Source organism: Halichoerus grypus, chromosome 10, assembly GCF_964656455.1.
Source record: "Halichoerus grypus chromosome 10, mHalGry1.hap1.1, whole genome shotgun sequence".
Classification (NCBI taxonomy): Eukaryota; Metazoa; Chordata; class Mammalia; order Carnivora; family Phocidae; genus Halichoerus; species Halichoerus grypus.
This window is the reverse complement of record NC_135721.1, coordinates 31,091,951-31,113,232: the sequence shown is the minus strand read 5'-3', so window position 1 is coordinate 31,113,232 and position 21,282 is coordinate 31,091,951. Positions and strand designations below refer to the sequence as shown.

Sequence of the window (21,282 nt, the reverse complement as noted above, 5' to 3'; positions counted from 1 at the left end):
ATAGCACAGCAGAGGAATGAGGCAAAAGGAGTGGATTACTCTGACAGTCAATCCAGAGACCCTGTCAGTGGCCACCTGCAGTCACAAGATTGTGGCAGGAATGAAATAATTCACGTGCAAGGACTTGAAAAGGACGGAGCTCTAGAGGAAGGCTGAGCTGCAGAAGAACAGCATCAGTTTTATCCGTTGGCTTGTCTGGGAGGAAGGACTGGAAAGATAAAGTGCTGAAGAATAGGGCCTGAGCTGTATTCTTGGAGGGCCTCCACACCATGGAGCAGCCATTTCTGGAAGAACAAGGAGTGCGGCTCATGCAGCCTGCCTGCCTCCTTACCCCAGTGTGGCCCTCGCACGTCCAGCAAGGAGTACGTGCTCCGTTCAGGGTCTTTACAGTGATACAGCAAGTTGTAAGGTCTCTGCCTACAGAGGAATAAGGGGAGCCTCTGTGAGGGGAGAACGCCTCACAGGGGTGTCCTGCTCTCCCAGGACAGACCCCAGCAGACAGCGCTGTGTGGTCATATCCCAGGAGACCTGCTAATCCTCCCAGGTTAGCTTAGTGCTGAGGAAGAGTGGCAGTGGTCCTCGTCCCAATGCTGAAGGCTCAGCGTCTCTTGAGAAGTAGGTGACCGTACCTCCCAGCTTACCCAGGACAGTTGTGGTTTGGTCCTGTTTTCCTGGCGTAATTACTAATAGTGCTCCTTTCATACATCCCAATTTGGGCGATAAATAATATGGTCACTCTAGTTACAGGCCAATTTTTAAGCAAATTTTCTTTGTTATCATTCAAATGTTTTTCCAGTTTCTCAAATCTGCAATACTTATTCAACCTGAATTGAGATTCTTGGGCGGCAGTTCTTTTCAGAGATACATCGAGTCTAATCTCATCTAGGGCTTTACCTCTTGCAGTTTAAGTAGAGACCAGTAAAATGTGGAAGAAATAATTGTATGACACGACCTTCTCAAAAAGAAAAAAAAGTTTTCTTATCCAACAATTATAATTTCAATTTCTTTGCTTATATAGCAGCATTTTGATTTTTCTTCTTTTGGTGTGATAAGATTTATGAGTGAAAATTTGTCAATTAAAGTTCTTTTAGAAAAATGAAGGAAGAGCATATTTGTTTTTATCTCATAAGATATGTTTATCATCTAAACTAATATTTAATGTTTATTATGCTTTGTCATTTTGATGACTCAGAGAAATAATCAAATATTATCTTACAGTGTATTCACAGAGACGTAAAACCTGAAAATATTCTAATAACTAAGCAAGGAATAATCAAGATCTGTGACTTTGGGTTTGCACGAATTCTGAGTAAGTAGCAATTTTTCACTTATCCAATTCAGATGATTATGAAATGATATAAACTCTTACTTTAGATATTGAACGGATGCTAAGTGTGACAGACATTGTGATTATTCAAAGAGGAAAAGTTCAGTTTTACCTTTTAGCCAGTACCTTAGTGTGCACTGCAACTCCGCTCCACTCCACTCCAATTTATTGGATGTCATATTTATGTGCTTTGCCTCGTAGAGGAAAAGAGTTATAAGATGCATTTCTGCTCTTCATGCACTTACAATCTGAAGTAAAAGAAACAAAAGAATAATACGAGATGGTTCGCAGGGAAGTACCAAAGTGAGGGTGCAGATGGTTCCCTGGAGGGAGACATTACTGTGCCCCAGAGAGGTCGGGAAAATCCCATGGGGTTGGTAAGACTGGAAGAGTAAACAGAAAATTAAGGAGAGGCTTCAGAGACAGTGCTAAGAAAAAGGAAGTCATCCCAGACAGGGGGAACCAAAGGGAAAGGGGAACAGATCACGATTTCTCCCTGAATCTAGAACTGTGCGGCAGGCAACAACAGGCGTTAGCAACAACTCACTGCAAGGTGGGTGTGCACACAACCAGTTTCCTGGTAGGACAGACGCAGGTAGCTTCACAGTGCACCTGGAAGTTGGTTTCAACTTGAGGTTCCACTACAGAAATCCTCATTCCCGCCCCCCTCTGTGTGGGATGAGACTGATGTTAACTAAGACGAGGGACCCCTGGGAGTTGAATTGACTGTCCGAGCGCACAGCGGAAGTACTTGGGCAGCTGGTGCCTCGCTGCCACAACAGTGAGGAGTATTGGGGCCTCGGAGTTACTGTAGCTTGCCCGAATGCCTGACCTGCTCCCGGGAGTAGGTCACGTGTCACGGGAATGTGACCCCCCCCACCCCGATCTGACTGACGCATTTGCAGTTCCAGGAGCCGCCTACACCGATTACGTGGCGACACGATGGTACCGAGCTCCTGAACTTCTTGTGGGAGATACGCAGTACGGTTCTTCTGTAGATGTGTGGGCCACTGGTTGCGTTTCTGCAGAGCTTCTGACGGGCCGGCCACTCTGGCCTGGAAAATCAGATGTGGACCAGCTTTATCTGATCATCAGAACACTGGGTAGGAGTTGCATTTTATGGCTTCCAGAGTTGCTCGATTGTTACAGCGATAGGACATCACTGTAATGAACAACAAGAGCTTTCTTGCTTCTCCGAAGTGCTACTCTGTTGCTTGTGCTGGGTTGTCACCAAAGTCCAGCCATTTTCTCCATGTGGAGCCGTAACTCTGCTCAGTGAGGAGCTCTCAGGTGCCTTTCCAAGTCAAGTCAATTAGCCTTGGATAAACTATCCACTTACTTTCCCTGTCAGGCTAAGATAGGAACAAGGATATGAGTCATCTGCACAGAACAGACTCTAAGAGATATTTGATCAAATGTCATTTCTGCCCACTGCAAAGGAGGGGTTTCCCCCCTTTACTCTAGAGCAGGGGTCAGCAGACTTTTCTATAAAGGGCCCGATGATAAATATTTTAGGTTTTGTAGGCTATACTGTCTCCGTTGCAACTCCTCAACTCTACTCCTTCGTACAGCACTTGAGAATTTACAAGTTACTTTCGCACACATCATCTCTTCCAGTCTTAAGAAAAACCCATTAAGATCAGTATAACATTTTTAATTGTGCCTATGTTACAAATGAGGAAACTGAGGCTCAGGGAGCTTCCATGATTGGCCTGAAGTCCTACAAGTTACATGCAGAGCAGGAATGGGACTCAGGGGGCCTCTCTCATAAGCTTCCACCATGTGTCAGCATCCGTGGCAGTTGGAAGAGGACATGACCCAGAAGGTCGGCTGCAGCTTCACACGAAGCAGCATGGACACAAGGAAAGCGACATGTCTACACACCTGATGGGTGTTTATTAATTCCTGCCCCTGGCCTGTCCCGGCAGCCCGGCTGCTGGGCGATGGAAGCACTGCTGTGTGGTCTGATGCAGGCCCCTGTTTGGTTCCAATGCATTCTTCCGGAGAATTCTACAGCATGAAAAATGTAGGGTAGAGGAGCACCACAGGCCACGCGTTCAGTATATATTGTTTGATTGATTTCCCAGAAGGACTGTGGAAATTTACATGCAGCAGACATGAGACAGACCTGAGGGTGAATCCTGCGTCTGTCTCTTAATCACCATGCGAATTTAGACAGGTTATTGAACTTCTGAGCCTCATTTTGCTCATTAAAAATAGCAACTGCTGTGAGAGAGTTATGCGATCACATGTGTAAAGCCCTGAGCACGGTTTTCTGACCTCTGCGTTTGGCGGGGGGGCTGAGTGGCAGACTGAGCCGCCTGTGGTAAAGCGAGTTGCGTGGGAGGCCTGCCCTGCCCTGAGGAGGCCTGTTTTTGCAGCGACTCGCTCCTCCCGAATCGGGAAGGAATGATCAGGCTCAGTATTTCTTGTGTATCTGGACCTCAGAAGTTAACCATTTAAACACTTTTATTTTTATTAAATTTGTCATGAGGTACATGGTTTGTATTTTGCAGGAAAACTAATCCCAAGACATCAATCTATCTTCAAAAGTAACCAGTTTTTCCATGGCATCAGTATTCCTGAGCCAGAAGACATGGTAAACTGCTCAATCTTGGATGTTTTATTATTTGTGTTGCAACTTTCTTTAAAAGGGTATTTTTCACAATATCTGTACTTTTGGCTCCTGTTTTCCTTCTGGCACACTGAGACAGATCAAAGAAGTTATATAAAACGGCATAAATTAACCAAGAGAATGCTTTAAAAGTCTACTTGCCCTATCTAGTCAAAGATTAACTTAATGTTAAATTTGAAGCGAAACTATATTTAGTTCCTTACATAAATACCTTGATCCTTTTAGTCAAAACGCTCGGCACCTTCCCCTGAAATAATTATCTATTGTTAAACAGTACTTACTGTAGTCTTCTCTATTTTTTCAGCTTGTAAAACAAAGCCCAAGTCCATAAAAACCATTTCTTCACAGCGGATATTTTCATGTGGAAAGTCATTCTACAAAATGACCCTCATTGTATCCAAATCAAAACTCCAGACCACACTGATCATTGCTATGCTCTTGCTGTGGTCTTTGCCTTTCTTTGGGAATGTGTCCATGACTACTTGCCATCTTAGTCTCTACAGACATTGATCTGTCTGTGTCACCTAAGCGTGGGCTATGATTTTTAAAGCTCCAGGTGGTCTAAATTCTGCCTATAGAATGAAAGGACTGTCAGAAGAGGTGTGTGCCCACATTCGGGCTGTGTGTTGGTACGAGAGTGGAGCAGGGATGGGGAAGTCTGTAAAGCCACATCATGATTTATGGCTGTGGGAACAATCCGAGGTTCGAACAATCCCAACTATTTCTAGACACCTTGTTCATTTTAAATTCGGTATTTCATGTAATACGTTGATATATTATAAATTTCTTTCTTTTATGTTTGTTAAAGCTTTTTTTTTTAAGGTTTATTTATTTGAGTGAGAGAGGGCACGAATGAGTGAGTGGGAGGGTTGCAGAGAGAGAGGGAGAGAAAAACTTTAGCAGACTTCCATGCTGAGCATGGATCCCAACCCGGGGCTCCATCCCAGGACCCTGAGATCATGACCTGAGCCGAAACCAAGAGTCAGCAGCTTAACCAGTTGTACTGCCCAGACGCCCCTATATTTGTTAAAGGCTTTAACAAATATAACAAAAGGTTAAAATTGAATTAACAAGGCTAGAGGTTGAATTACAAAAGAATATTTATGTAACAGTTTAGTTTAAATACAAATTCACAAGTACCTGGTGCCTAGTTAAAGGAGACTATTACCCAGGCACCTGGGTGGCTCAGTTGGTTGAGCGTCTAACTCGATCTCGGCTCAGGTCTTGATCTCAGGGTTGCGAGTTCAGGCTCTGCGTTGGGCTCCACACTGGGGGAACAGCCTACTTAAAAAAAAAGAAAGAAAAGTTAAAAAAAAATTAAAAAAACATAAAGGAGACTATTACCATTATCTTTGGAGCTTCCCCTTCCCTATATGCTCCTCCCTTGATCCCATTCTCTTCCTTCCCTACTATTCTGAATTTTGTGTTTATCATTCTCTTGCTTTCTGTAGTGCTCATACACATGTAGTTCAACACATTTTCATTAATGCTCAAAGCATCCCCATAAGTACATCTGCACAGATATTAAAGTACTGTTGTAGGGGCACCTGGGTGGCTCAGTCAGTTAAGCATCTGCCTTCGGCTTAGGTCATGATCCCAGGGTCCTGGGATCGAGTCCCACATTGGGCTCTCTGCTCAGCGGGGAGCCTGCTTCTCCCTCTGCCTCTGCCTGCAGCTCCCCCTGCTTGTGTGCGCGCGCTCTCTCTGTTAAATAAGTAAATAAAATCTTTGAAAAATAAAATAATGTTGTAGGATTTCAGGGATATTTGGAACTCACATTCACCAAGCATCAATTGCAAGACATGTAAGACATTGTGAAATTAAGAAAATAATTCCAGTTTTTGTCTTTTAAACCTTTATACTATAGTGTAAAATTATATAAAAATAGGACTTTAAAAAAAGTCCTTAAAAGGAATTATCTAACCTACTAGGGGAGGTCTTTCTCCAAAGTGTTCTTATTTCTAATATATTCAAAATAAACATAACTTTGTTGTTATGTAACATTGAAATTCTTTATTTTGTTTTCTAGGAAACTCTTGAAGAAAAGTTCTCAGATGCTCATCCCATGTCTTTGAATTTCATGCAGGTACTTAAGAATTAATTATAACCATTATTGACAGCAAATTGTAATAATTGAAGCTGGTAACTCTGGGAGGGATTGACAGTAGGGCAAATAATGCCAAGTAGTCATTCAACATAATAAGGAACTGTAAAATAATTATGGTTAAAGAACATTAGTAGTTGAAGTAGTAATCTTTCTAACATATCCATTAAAACTAGTCAAAGACAGAAGAGTATAATTAGCATTTGCTGTGATGAACACCATTACTTCTTTTGCATTTATTAGGAAATTTGACTGTTAAGTCAGTATATTCAGACTATGGAAATTTATGAGGATGAATGTTTGAAGGTGTAGAACTGTACTGTCCAATATGGTAGTCACTAGCTACCTATTACTGTTGAACACTTGAAATACGGCTAATTTGAATGAAGATGTACTAGATTTCTATGAAAATTACTATAAAAAAGAATATTAAATATTTCACTAAGAAGTTCTAGGATATTAATTACATGTTGAACTGATAATGTTTTAGATACATTGGGTTAAATAAAATTTAAAATCTTTTTTTTTTTAAATTAGTAGACCAGGCAAACTCAGAGACATGCAGACACCAGATATAGCTCTTTCACTAGGCCCAAAAGAAATAGTCAGACAAAGGACAAATTCTAATAAAAAGCAGAAGAAATTCACCTGTGACTAGTCTGCCATTCATGCTTGACCAACTGACCCATGCTAGAAGATGTGACTCTTACCTCCACTGTGGATACTGAAAGCTCTTAGTGGAATATGGATGGAGATATCAGTAAAGGTATCTATCTTTAGCAACCAATTAAGTTCTATCTATAGCAGTGGTTTCCATACTATTCATCAGAATGACGACTCATCAGAATGAGCTTTTTAAAAATATACATTCCAGTATCTAACCTCAGTGTTACAGAAGCAAAATCTCTCTGTATAGGACCTTGGAATTTGTATCTTTAAACATCCCTCTAGGTGACTATGGTACACAGCCTAGCTCAGAAGTCATCTGATCTAGAAGGCAGAGCCACCTGGATGACCTAGAGTCAATTGTGTAGACCTGCCATTGTGCTAATGGTGGTCACTGTCAAGGTGCTATCCAAGGTGCTGGATTCCTTTGGTCTGAGTCCTCCTGAAAGCCTGACACCTCTGTGCCCTCAGACTGCACTGACCAGTGCTTCACTGGCCCTCCGCTGCCTTCTCTCTGTCTCCCTGCTCTGACCTGCCTTAGCCCAGCACCCTGAAGGCCCTGTCCTAGAACTTCAATTTCCCAACCTTGTTCTGGACAGGTTGTTCTGACCCACCTGCAATTTAGCAAGACCTCCTGCGGGGAGGGTATCTGTCAAGCACCGCAAACCCAACCCATTCTCAGGTGTAGGCCGAGCCTTCTGCTAGTTACTTCTCTAACTAACGAGAGAGAAAACTTCCTGGAAGGCAACTCCAGGGCAGAAAAACTCTAAGGTATAGGACAAACTCCCTGTCCTCAGCTCCAAAGGTGAAGTGGCCTGTTTGCCTGCCCAGTTCTGGATGAAGCTAGTTTTGTCGCTCAACCATTTGATTTATACCTGTAATGTCTGACCTGAGACCCAAGGATTCTCTAAGTGCATCAAGGATTGTGCTGTTCCGTGGGTTACACCCTTTCTCCTAGACTTCTGCCCCAGGCTAGATGAAGGAAGGCTTGCTTTCACTAATTGCAATTGAGACATCTTTAATAACAAATAAAAACCAGCTACTATAATAGGTAGTCATCCCATGGGACTAGGCCATCATCTATGCAGGCACCGGCTCAAATGCATGAAGTGCCAGCCAATGACGGTGCCAAAGTCAGTGGTGGCATGGAGTAGCCAACCTATGGCAGAGCTTGTGTGTTTCTCCTCATTCGGTTTTAACTGAGACAACAGACACAGTATTATGTATTTCTCAGTTGCTTTCATAGCCATAACATCCTATCACTGTATTAGTTTAATCTGGCCAAAGAAGAAGTCTGTAGGCTCTTGGAAATATTTTTAAGGCTTTTCTATGAAATCTGAAGTTTCAAGAAAAGGATCCTGACATGTACTTTGCAGTTCCAATTTCTTGTCCCTCATCATAAAAACCTTTCCTGGGTTGGGAACACTCTGATCAGGGAACACCTCTGAGAATTCATCGGCCTCTTGGTGTATAGAAAGGTATTAATCCAGGCTCAACAGCTCAGAAGCCTCAACTCCACCCAATTCATCTCACTGCTCCTAGAACTAACAAAATAGGATATAGTTCTAGCCCAGGCCCAAGGAACAGCTCAGCATTAGCAGCTTATTCTTAGAATCTAAAAATGTTCTTTAAACTAAAAACCCATAGGTATTTAGTAGACCAGATTTCAATAGATTGAAAGCCCATTAAAGGAAGTGAATGAATTCAACATATGATTGGAAATAAAACTGATAGGACTTCGTTAGGATTCAGATCTGGGGAGTGAGTAGAGGAGGGCGGCAACCATGAGATATCTGTGCCAGTTTCCTAGAGCTGTTGTAACAAAGTGCCACACACTGGGTGGCCGCAAGCAACAGAAACTTATTCTCACAATTCTGACGACTAGAAGACTCAAATCAAGATGTTGACAGGGCCATGCTCTCTCTGAAGCTTTTAGGGTGGATCCTTCCTGGACTCTACCAGCTTCTGTTAGCCCCAGACATTCTTGAGCTTATGACAGAACTCCAATTTCTGTCTCTGTCTTCTGGTGTTTTCTCGATGTCTGTCTTTGTAGGGTCTTCCCTCTTGTAAGAACACCATCCCATTGGATTAGGGCCCACCCTATTCCAGTATGACCTTATCTTAACCATTTACATTTGCAAAGACCCTATTTCCAAATAAGATCACATGATGAGGTATTGGGGGTTAGGATTTCAACATAGTCAATCCGTAACAGTGCCCTTGAGACAAATCAGAACTGTTAAATAGGCCGCTGTTAAGTAGGCCGCTGCATATGTGGGTCTGGAGTTCAAAGGAGAGGTCTGGACCAGAAATATACATGTGGAAGTCTCTGATAAACCTTAATAATTGAAGACTTAAGAATCAGTGCAATTAGCTAGAATCAGAGAGGAGAAAGGAGAGCCTAGGACTGAGCCTGGAGGAGTTCCACCCACCCCTTGTGGAGAAGGTAAACTAACACAGGCTGGTTTGAGAAGGGGTGGTCACGAGGTAAGGAGAAGGGAAGGGAGGCATCAAGAAGCCAAGGGACGTTTCAAGGAGGAGGATGTGGTCAGTCACGTCTGACACTGGAGATGAGAACACAGTCTACCTATTGGATTTGTGAAGATGGAAGTCATAGGTATGAACAACAGGAGTCACTTAAGTGGAATGATGGAGGCAAAAGCCAGAACGAAGTGATGAAGAAATAGACCACCACAGTTTATATTCAGAATCCTGGAATATCAGTTTTTCTGTGCTGGTTACAGTCCTGACAGTGTTAGGCTTTGAGGAGACAGACCCCCAATAGCAGTTAGACTTAATTATGGTACGGATCATTAACATGAGGGTGGGGTGGGATCTGCTTGGAGCAGGTGATGCTCTGGAGGGACAGGTGAATCTGATTATGCTGATTATGCCGAGGAGGGTTGTTTCTTAAAGCCAGGTCCAATCAGACACGGCTCTGAAGAGCAGGTGAGACTATAGGGGTGGCAGCATTTGCAGGGATCTCAGAGACCTGGGGTCAGCTGGGGTTAGGGAGGAATGGACACGACAGGGCAGCCTCAGTCAAAATAATTATCTGGACACCCAAATGCCTCAAACTAAGTCTGTTATGTTGATAAGTTTTACTTTTCTTTCATGGCCGTAAGGCAGGAAATTTCAGGTCTCCTGTGCCTGGGTGTTCTAAGGCTTTTCTAATTTCTTATGGATCATAATCTGTCTTTCTTCATGGGAAAAGCCCCATTCTCTGGCCAAAGAGCATCAGGGCTTCTTGAAGAAAATCTTTGTGACGGGACTCCACCAGCCCCGCTGCTGCCAGAGTCCTCCCTTCTCTTGGAGGCAAAGCTAGAGGCTTCTAGTAGCCTCTAGTAGCCCTAGCCCTCCCCCAGTGCTTTTGACTGATCAGGAACTGCATTTACAACAAGTTCCCAGGTAATGCTGATGCAGCTGGTCCTGGGATCACGCTTGGGATCACACTTGAAGTGTCACGCAAACTATGTGCTTTGACAAGTGATGAAGAGGTGTCATTGGTAGAAACACCTGATCTATGGGATGCCTGGGTGGCTCAGTCAGTTGAGTGTCTGCCTTCAGCTCAGGTCATGATCCCCGCATTGGGCTCCCTGCTCAGCGGGGAGTCTGCTTCTCCCTCTCCCTTTGCCTGCCCCTCCCCCCTCTTGTGCTCTGTATCTCTCTCTGACAAATAAATGAAATCTTTGGGGAAAAAAAGAAACACCTGCTCTAGTTGTAGCCCCCTTCCAGGGACACTGAATGTTCAGTTCTACCCTCAAGACTTTGAAATGGCAAAAGAAAAGCAATTCTAGTTATTAACAAGTTTCAAGTACTTGGTAATATACAAACCTGAAGATTTTCTAAACTCGTATTTGCTCTAACAAGTTATTCAGTTTCAGGTCACAGTAACAAAACAGGCCCCCCTTTTAATACTTTCTTTTCTTCCAAAGGAGTGTCTGAAGATGAATCCTGATGACAGATTAACCTGTGCCCAACTCCTGGAGAGCCCCTACTTTGATTCTTTTCACGAGGACCAAATTAAAAGAAAAGCACGTACTGAAGGAAGAAACAGAAGACGCCAGCAGGTACCTCTGTTCAAAAGTTAAAGTGCTATAAAAATAATTCTTTTTTTTTTTCTTTTTCTACTTTTCAAAGTGAGACTAGGTAGACACCAAGACCTTTCTTTGCACTGGTTTAGTTGTATTTGTTTATCTTAATAAATTTTGGTGATTGATGTAATAAAGCCATAAAACTATAAAAATATCCAAATCTGTTGCAAAATCTTATTCCAAATATACTTGAATCAAAGTATTGCTCAACTTTTTGCCATGCTGATTGGATAGTTCATATACCCAAAATACAACAACTTCATACAATAAAACCCTGATTACAGCAGGACTGAGTTTGAACGTTACCAAGGAAAGCCCAGGACCCTCTCTCGCCTCCAGACACACCATAAAGGAAACTCAACTCTTCCCGTCTTATTACCAATGGCAGGCACCTAAGCCTACCTTCCCTAGGCTTTTCCTCAAAACCAAGGACAAGCTCTGGCAAATACTAAGAGATGAAACTCAAACGCCTAAGAACCAAATTCTATCCTAAAATGTGCCCGTATTGTAGAATAATATGATGAATATGACAAACCTTGATTTTGCAGTTTCTTAGGTGACTGTTGCTTTACTTGGTTTCAGAAAAACTTTGAGGTTAAAACATAAACCCCACGGAAGTAGGTTTGTTTTGGTTTGGGGTTTATTTTTCATCTTGTGTCCCCAGCACCTAAAACAGTGTCTGACCTATAGAAGGTACCCGGTAAATATTATCCAAATAAATAAATAGCTGAACATTGCTTATTAATAAACAAAGATGTAACTTTCAAGTTACCAGACGGACAATCATCCCATTCTATGTTTGCTTCAGCTTCCACCTTTGATCTACTTATTGGTCATTTATCTTCTCATTAGCATGTCTACCATAAAGGAAGAAAGCAGGTGGTGGTTGTTTTTTTTTTCACCATTTTAATAATTAAAATCAAAGTTTGTTGAGAGAGAAAGATCAAACTAACCAACAAGACGACATGTTAGGATGATTTTCAAATTTTTACTACATAGACCATTTTATCTTTTACTGTTTTAAGTTCTGCGTTTGCAAGTCAAGCCCAATGCACTTTACTTAACCAAAAGATTAGGGTTTGCTCAAATAAGTCTGAGGCAGCAGTTTGAAATACAGGGTGAATTGTGTGTAAAAACACTGTCTCCTTAAAAAAAACATGTCAACAGATTCCCCCCGCTTGGCCTGGGAGGGTGAAGAGCAGCAGTACCCCATCCTGGCCCTCGGTTCCTGACTGCGCTTTTACCAGCCTCGCCTTGAGGAGGTGCCAATGCTCCTCTCCCTGGGAGTCTCCCGTTCACAGCTGTGTTCCTCATTCCTTCATACCCCATAGCCCAGCTGATGCAGATCGGGGACTTTATTTCTCCAAAAGGAAAAGAAGCACAAAGAGCAGCATAGACCTAGATAATCTCATTTACAGAACTCAGGTCATGTTCTCAGTCCTTCATCAACTGCATCCTGTCCCACTTCAGGAGGAAGCCTTACTAGAGCCCCCACCATTGAGACCATGGCTAAGCATCTCCCGCCACCAGGTGAAGTCTCTGGAGAGCAAGGCCAGGAGAAAGGCAGGGATGTCTTTCAGGTTCTGGTTTTCTTTCTGAACATGAGCCTCTTCCCTAAACATTTTATCGTATCAGAAAATAAACTAAAAATTCAAAAAGATCTTTCCATTCAATGTGGTTTCACTTTGTGAGTTCAAATTTCCCCCTGGATACCAACTTCTAGATCTCTGAGTGAGTAACCAACAATTTCCTTAAGACTAAACATTGTTTAAAATTGATAGTAAAGAGGTTTTAAATCTTTACTGTTTTGTCAAATATCCTAAAATTAATATCCTAAAATTAAAAATTTAAGATAGGTAGAATGTAGACTCTTGAAATTATTGTCTAAAAGCTGGGGGGCATCTGACTTTTAAACACGGACTAGATACTCAGAGATAAACATACTGAAATAAATCAACGACATCCATGAGAATCCTAGAATAAGTAATAGAACCTAATTTTCAAGTATCAGAATATCACAATTTTTGGAAAGGTAACCCTATTTGATTTTAAATTGATGTCTTTTGACATCTTTGTATCATATGTATCCTTTTTGTTTTGCCATCTTTAAATCAAATTGTACAAATAGGAATTCTTTTCCATTTACTTTCTTATTTTTGTCTTGTTCTGCTATTAGAATCAACTGTTGCCTCTCATACCAGGAAGCCACATCTCCCCCACACCTGATGGAAGAAAACAAGTCCTCCAGTTAAAATTTGATCATCTTCCAAACATTTAGGAAAATGTTCTTTCAAGTGGAAAGTAATTTAATATGTACACATTTTTGTACAAAAGAGATAGGAATTCTCAGTGTTTCAAATGCAAATGAGCCATATGAAAATTAAGATGCCTTCTAGAATTGTTTTGCTCTGATCATTACTGATTCCTCTGCCCGTGCTTTTTACATGCCAACTTTATCTTTTAGAACATTTTCTTTAAATGTTATAGAGTCTGAAACTGCACATATGGAGGAGACATTTCCATTTCATCAGAGCAGCCCCTCCTGAGGCAATTTATAGTGAGAATTTGTGGGCTTGTACGTTGATTGTTGGAAAAGATTTACATATGTCATTTTGGTTTACCTGACCACATAATGTCTTAGAGCATTATCAAATAGCTTGCCTAGCTGTTTTTGTGTAAGGAATGACATTATGTTTCTGCATTTTAATTCACGCTTATTGTAACCAGGTCTGTTGAGTAATGCTGAATTTTATATTGGTGTAGGAAGGGAACCTTGAAATGTCATGTGGGTTTATCCCTCGATTCCAGGGCAGACTCTACTTTGTCTCATGAGACATTGACGATTCTAATTTTAGAGGAAGTCAGAGAAAATTCCATACATTTACATAGCAAATAAGGAACTACAAGGAATTACCATCCTCATGACATAATGCCCTATGATAACCGACTGCTGACTCTAATGCTGTCCTTTGCAACATCATGGTTTCTTATTCTTTTCCTGGCTCGATCATCTCAGTGCCTAGATGTATCCTGTTGGGTGCGTGTCCTAAATATTTAGTTCACAGTCGATATTCTTCCAAACCTTTGAATCCATAGCCTGTGTGAACTTGTGCAGCCCTAAACTTGTGTATCATGAGCAGATCAGGTTTGTAAGTGCTTCCAACAACAGAAAGATTGTCATTCAGTCAACTTCTTTGTGTCTCCTACCAAAAAGAGGAAGCAAACAAACAAAACACCACAGTAGGTAAGCCCCGTTTACATTGGGATATTTTCCCAAGTACACTTGACAGATACACCTAAATACATACATATGTACACATATATACATATATGTTTATAAGTTTTGAAACATCATGATAGATGCCTTTTATCCTAGACATCAAAGAATGAGGCAGTCTGTTTAAAGGGCTTTTCGTTTGCTAGCAAGGAACTCATGTAAAATAATAGCATGGGGTTGTCTATCACTGCCTGGCATAAAGGCACAAAATAGTGATGTTTCAATAAATATTAAGATTATTTCATTAACTCTTTTCTGTTCCTGGGTCTGGCATGCTTACCTGAACGTTGTCAAATTTTGCAAATACACATAATTCTAAGAAATGCCATGTATCTGGCACTATACACCAAGCATAAATTGTTTTTAGGAAAACACACTAACATCTTCTGTTCACCTCTAAAAGTTTATTGCACTTATAAACATGGCTGTGGAAACTGCTAGAGAATCTTGTTCAGTTATTCGGGAGGAGCATCTCTTTACTTAGGAATTATGGCATCTCAACAGGGGTTTCTTGCTCACTGGAAGGACATTCTAAGTGGGCTTATTTGGCCATTTAACATGCTTAATGTGACTCTAAGCTTCTTTGGTCTTCCTCTTGCCATCTTATCATCAAGAATGTGCCTCTTCAGATTTGTATGTTTCTTGCGTTTTTAATTAAATGATGCCACAGGAGCAAGGAAAATGAGAAATAAAAGATAAACAGCAACTTTGCTGAAAGATTTCTTTTTAACTTCCATAGTGTTTTTATCATGTAAGCCTTTTTTTTTTTTTTTAAAGATTTTATTTATTTATTCGACAGAGAGAGACATAGCGAGAGAGGGAACACAAGCAGGGGGAGTAGGAGAGGGAGAAGCAGGCTTCCCCGCGGTGCATGGAGCCCAATGTGGGGCTCGATCCCAGGACCCTGGGATCACGACCCAAGCCGAAGGCAGACGCTTAACGACTGAGCCACCCAGGCGCCCCTCATGTAAGCCTTATTGCCAAGCTACTCATCCTGCTCCAGCTCTCCTAAATATCTACATTACATTACACACACACAAACACACTCGGAAATTCAGAACACAGCACACAACTCCAGTTCCCATTTTGCTTATAATCATGCTTCAAACGGTTGATAGGGTGACTGTCATTTCTTAGTTTTGCTTACATTTAAGAATTAATGCAAACTGGCGTTTTTCTCTCTCAATTTTTTTTTCCATAGACAAATCCATCATTTAGAGATCACTGGGGAGGGGGAAAGAGGAGAAAGCATCTAATGCTTAGGAAAGTGCTCTGTTGCAGTCCTTTTACCATGAAGAAAAACAATCATCCGAGTAACATTTGCACACTGGCCCTTTCCCTGGGCGACCCGCCTCGGAATCACGCAGGCGCACAGACCTCAACCTACAACTCTTTTCTGTTTTAAGTGCCTGTTTCTCACTTCGGTGCTGCACATACTCCCTTGCATTTCTCAGCCACATGGAAGATAGTTGCGCTTCAGCATGTAGTGCCCAAATTAAGTAATGACTTCTGTAAAACTCATCGGGCTCTTCACAGAAGCCCACACAATTCTGTAACCACGCATTTCCTTTACATTCTTGTGAGGTTTCTGGCTCACCTGTGACTTGTCTCACCCATGCCAGCTTTCAAGCTTTTTAATTTATGTATATAGCTCTTTCCTGGTGCTGTCCAAGTATTGAGCCATCGTGGTGAGCGGCACCGCCTGAATGCTCCCCTTCTCTCCACTCCCAGGCATGATCTCTTCGCACCCTGGTTTCCTCAGACTTTCCACATCGTACCTGAGAATCTCCAAGCAGCCAAGCAGTTCGTTTTATTTGGTTTGCAGAGCACTTTACAGAGAACTGAAAATGCGGACTTTAGTTCTTTGTGCTCCTGCTGCTGCTTCAGGGAAGAAGGAAATACATCATAGAAAAGGACGTTTCATTAGACCTTTATCAGCCCTGGGAGTCTACTTGCTTGGACTCTGCCTTTGGGCTCCTTTCAGTCCTGGTCATATTTGACTGCACTTGTTCCAACTTGCCCCCAACCACAAAGCCCTTTTAGGGGGTCACTTTTTGGGGATTATTTTAACTAGACTGAATTGTTAAAAAATTGTATTCAAGAGGTTTTTGCATGCTTTGGATTAGGGAGATAATTGAGGAAGGGGTGCAAACAAAGCTCTCGGGCAGGAAAGAAAGAGGTGAGCAGAGAATAGACTATCCCCCTTCTAAGTCAGCCATATCACGGCTCTTCATTGCTCTGCAGATCTCCCAAACTACAAGACCTAAGAAAATTAATAAGTTATTTTGAAAAAATTCTCAACTCTGAAGATTTTTTGTGGTTCTTTAGCTTACTTGCCTTGGAATTACAGTTGTTCAAAAAGATGGCACTTTCTTATTCATTTGTCACTACCAATGATTTCCAATCCTGGTTTCGGAACAACTTGAATGGCACAGAATTCTCAAAAGAAAAAACAAAACAAAACAACAACAAAAAGACCAAAAAACTTTTTTTTGTTAATTAAAACATACTACCAGAAGAGGAATGATCGTACGACTGCACAAACCTTAAAATCTTGAAAAAATTGGGGAGTCAGTATAAGTATTAACTGAATCACAGATTCTGATTTATAATGCATACGTATGCATTACATATAAATTTGTGATGCATACAATTAAGACATAAAGATAAAATGCCACACACAATAAAGTAATGTTCTGGGTGTGTGTGTATGTGTGTGTGAGTGTGGATGTTTGTTTCCTAATAAAATCATGAACTCATCAACTTCATTCTTGTTTTAGTAGAAGACAAAGTCTTTACCAGTGGTAGGTTAAAGAATAATAGACTTATCATTTGGTCTGGGCGTTAGGACACCAGGTTCTTGACTGGCTTGTAATTCTCCGTGTAGCCTTGTCACAACGTTTAACTGTTCTGTGCCTTCATTTTCTCATTTGAAAAATAAAGGAAGAGATAAGCTAGGTGATTTCTAGGGCTCCCATTCAGCTGTGGACTTCTGTGATTCTCCATAGCACATGGCGTTTCTGTCCTGGACATTTCTCCCACTAGAAGAGGCTTTCTAGAGAGGAGCTAGATCTCTCTCTCTCTGTCTCTCTCTCTCCCCTTCTCCCTCCCCATCTCTCATCTCTCCCTCGCTTGCTTGCTTTCACACTCACACACACACATACACACAACCACTCCCTGCTAGTTCTATCACGTCAATAGTAGTTTGCAGACAACTGTCTAATGGAGGTTCAATTTTATAAACTAGAGTGGATTTTAAAGCTAATTATCACTAAATTTTAATTAAATAAAACAGGTGTGCTTTTAAAATGCAGATTAATATGTAATCATTCTTTGATGTTTTAATATATAACTCTAATTAGCTGGGAAATGACACATATGCTGTGAAATACTAATTTAAGATATCCATTAAGGCAAAGAACACTGAGGACATTTCTAACTTCAGCAAAACTTTTAATGCTTTCAGTAAATGGTAACTTAAGGGAATTCTACAAATATGTCTGAATTATACCAGTTTTATATTTGAGCAGCAGAGACTCAGTTTCAGTCTACTTTATATTTAACCTGTAATCTACTCAAGCTGAGATTTGGTTATCAGTACTTAACAGGAGTATAAACAACTTGTATTTATTAAAGTTACAATTTTTCTTTTCTGTTGTGAACACTAGTCACTGACCATGTCTCTCAATACTGTCACATTGAAGATTTTAGAATCTATTAGTAGAGAAGCAGGTCTATTTCAAACCGCATGAAATTGTAGCTGTAATATTAATTAGCACACAATAATTAGCATAACGACAACTTATACCGCAGAAACAATTCACTACAAAGCAGTTTTAGTTATTATGTTAAATATACGTAATATTTTAAAAATTTAGCTGAAGATGTTTAGAAAACCTAAATATGGGCTTAAATACTTTGGTGACCTTACATTTGTATATATAACTCAACCTGAATATGTTCTTTAGCTTATTTTAATAAAAGTTAGAAATATTTCTGTCTCCTTATTTCTGTTCAACTCACCTATTAGTCCATTGCCTAATACTTTGTATTTAAATGAGAAAAACTCTCATATTCACATATAAATTTCAGAACTTGTTATTTCATTTCCTCTCAGTTGGACTATTTGAACAGTTGGTATAGCAACTCTTCCTTCTTGTGCCTTGGGTTGGCAATTTTCACAAATGGAAAAACTAAGAAAATCTTTTCCAGTCCAACCCAATAGATGCTTATTCCTGAGAACATTTACTTTGAGGCTATAAGATTTTTTTCTTTCAATTCATCAAAATATTTCTCTGACCCTTCCCAATACATAAGCTACAAAATATGAAATTTTCTTGCAACTTCGATTCCAAATCGTCACAATAGTTTCTGTTGTGGGTTTAAAAAGTTGAAGAGTCTCAAAGACCAAACTTAGACCAATGATCAAAAGAGAGAAAAACAATTAGTAAAATAATGATGAGGTCATTATTTAAAGATGCTTCATTTTTTTAATTTTCTTTTGAACTAACCTTTCTGCTTTCATTATTTTTAATAGTGCTGTGTTGAGAGAGTATAGTAGATTCTTTCCAACGCTGACTGCAAGGGTTTCTCCCATCCCAAGGCCTTTTGCAATGACACTTTGCCATCCCTTTTATCAAGAGGTGAAGTCTCCCTCCCTTCTCCTCACCTTGTGACCAGGGACTTCCTTAGACAAAGAGAATGCAGCAGATGTCCCGCTGTGCTGTTTTGGGGCCTAGGTCGTGAAAGGCCTGGCGACTTCTGCTTTCTCTCTCTGGGGAAGCCAGCCACCATGCTGTAAAGAAGCTTAGACTAGACCTCCAGGTGACAAGATACCCTATGAAGAGAAAGAGGCCACAGGAGGAACACCAAGGGGCCAGTAAAGCCTTCTTGGACGTTCCAACTCAGTGCAGCCACCAGCTGAATATAGCCAAATAAGTGAGACCAGCATAACTGCCCAGCTGTGCCCAGCCCACCCACAAAATTATGAGAATAAATTGTTTTCAGCCACTGCGTTTTGGGATGATTTGTTTTGTAGCAGTGGATAACTGAAAAGAGTATGTTTCTCAGTTGCATACCACTGAAGTTGAGAAGCATGTTCGCAAACAATAATCACACTTAAAGTTAGGCAGGGATCTGATGTTCTTTTATATAGAACTATACACTGGAGGAAATCTGAAAATCATTCTTCCCTACCACACATTGGCCTCTTTCTTTGGATTCTATTTATTTTAGTCAAGGCTACTATCCTTCCAAAGAGGACATCATCTCCTCATAAAACATGTGTAACTATCCTATGCAGGAAATCTAAAACACCGTAATGAAGAAATGATCCAAACATTGGATTTTACCAAATACATGAGTACATTCTTGGTGGAAATTTACTTGATCTCTTAAAGTGGCCTAAGAGGAACTGCAAGGAAAAAATATTCATGTCTGTGTTAGATAACTGGATAGATGCCAAACTATTCGTTTTCTACCTTTTGCCCAAAAAAAGAATCAGTCAGTTTGGGTCCTGGTGGGTGTTTTTAACCAGTGCTCCTCACGTACCCTCCCATTCAGCAGACATCGGCTAGTGATCATCTTCTGTGCTCTTAGGGAAAAGGCTTATCTAATTGCACGAAGAGAGCTTCTCCTCATTCAAAAAGGTCTCTAGCACCTTTGAGTATTCAGGATGACTGGTTTCACTGTCTTTCCACATTTTCCCTCTCTCTGAACCAGAAAGACATCCGACCACAAGTCATATTTTGGCTTTGCCACTTCCAGGTCATGACCTTTGATCATCAGTGTCTTCAACTCTACAGTGAGAATAATAACACTTACCTGAAATGAGAATCCTAACACCTGAGGTTGTTAAAAGTATTACATGAAATGATGATGTTAATGTGCTTTGTAATAGAAAGAGCTATATAATGATTGATTATTTTATTACCCTCTAGAACTTTGGGAATATATTAACTTTTACATTAATATGTGGTCCTTTGAAGGAAATCCATAGAGTATTTTTTAGTTTGACTATTTCATTTATTTATTACTTTTTAATTGAAGTATAGTTGACGTACAATACTATATTAGTCTCAGGTGTACAACAACAGAGTGATTCGACATTTATATACAGTTCAAAATGTTCATCACAATAAGTGTATTACCAGCTGTCACCATAAAAGTCATTATAATATTATTGACTATATTCCCTATGCTGTACTTTTCATCCCCATGACTTATTTATTTTGTAGCTAGAAATTTGTACTTCTTAATCCCTTTCACCTATTTTGCCCATCCCCCACCATGCTCCCCTCTGGCAACCATCTAGACTTTTTTTTAATACAGTGGTTGCCATGTTTCCTCCCAAAAAGGTGTGAGACCTCATCCTCCTCAATTGCTCATATCTTCTATGTAATGACTTTTGCATTTCCAACAAGAAAAGGCCCTTATCTTCCAGCAGACAAGAATGTCAAGTTTTTCTCTGTATCAGTTGAATTTATTGATATTATTGAAAATGTTTGCTTATTGTTAGCAAACACTATCAACTCACCAAGTTCTGGGTAGACACAGAAGAAAATAAGCCCTCAAGGGAATATATAGCCTCCAAGAAGAAACAGCCTGATGGAGTTGGCCACAAATTAAGACCTCACCAGAAAATTTAGAGAAGACACCAACATCAGCATCATGAGAAAATCTGACCATAACTCCAAGAGATTTCCTGAGGGGTTGGAATCATCAGAGATAGAAGAATTGGCTGGGGAGGTACAACTAAATGTTGATGAAAAAACATTTTCGTTATGGGAATACACAAAACAAATTTAATATTGTGTTTGTCCAAAAAAAAAAAAATATTGTGTTTGTCCAGCATGATTAGCTACTGGAAGTTCAGCTAGAGAAAAAAGCAAGAGACGTATATTAGAGACACGAGTCTTAATGTGCGTGTTCTGGCAACCGAAATCCTATGAACAATTTGTATTTGTGAGGCAGTGGGGCAGTGCTGTGAGTGAGAAGAAAAGTCAGTCCTAATCTTGGAGAAATGCTTGCTGTGAGAGGAAAAAAAGAAAAGGAGAGGAACTGTCAGGAATGCATCTAGGGGAAGAATTGGCATTTGTCACTTGTCCTGCCACCATCCCCATCTCAAGATCACCTTTCTACCATTCCTCCCTTCCTCTTTCATAATTATCCTCCTTTCTA

At 40.6% G+C, this 21,282-nt stretch overlaps 1 protein-coding gene across 1 annotated transcript in view; it reads left to right on the top strand.

Annotated features, from left to right (window-relative positions):
- The window catches only part of CDKL4 (cyclin dependent kinase like 4), a 52,353-nt gene extending 34,255 nt beyond the window's left edge, over positions 1-18,098 (top strand). Inside the window, exons 5-10 of the mRNA XM_036067872.2 lie at positions 1,219-1,309; positions 2,233-2,430; positions 3,844-3,926; positions 5,992-6,048; positions 10,668-10,802; positions 13,003-18,098. Of these exons, the coding sequence (XP_035923765.2) occupies positions 1,219-1,309; positions 2,233-2,430; positions 3,844-3,926; positions 5,992-6,048; positions 10,668-10,802; positions 13,003-13,104 (666 nt within the window). The 3' untranslated portion in view covers positions 13,105-18,098. The remainder of the gene's footprint in view (positions 1-1,218; positions 1,310-2,232; positions 2,431-3,843; positions 3,927-5,991; positions 6,049-10,667; positions 10,803-13,002) is intronic.
- Positions 18,099-21,282: the final 3,184 nt, after the last annotated feature.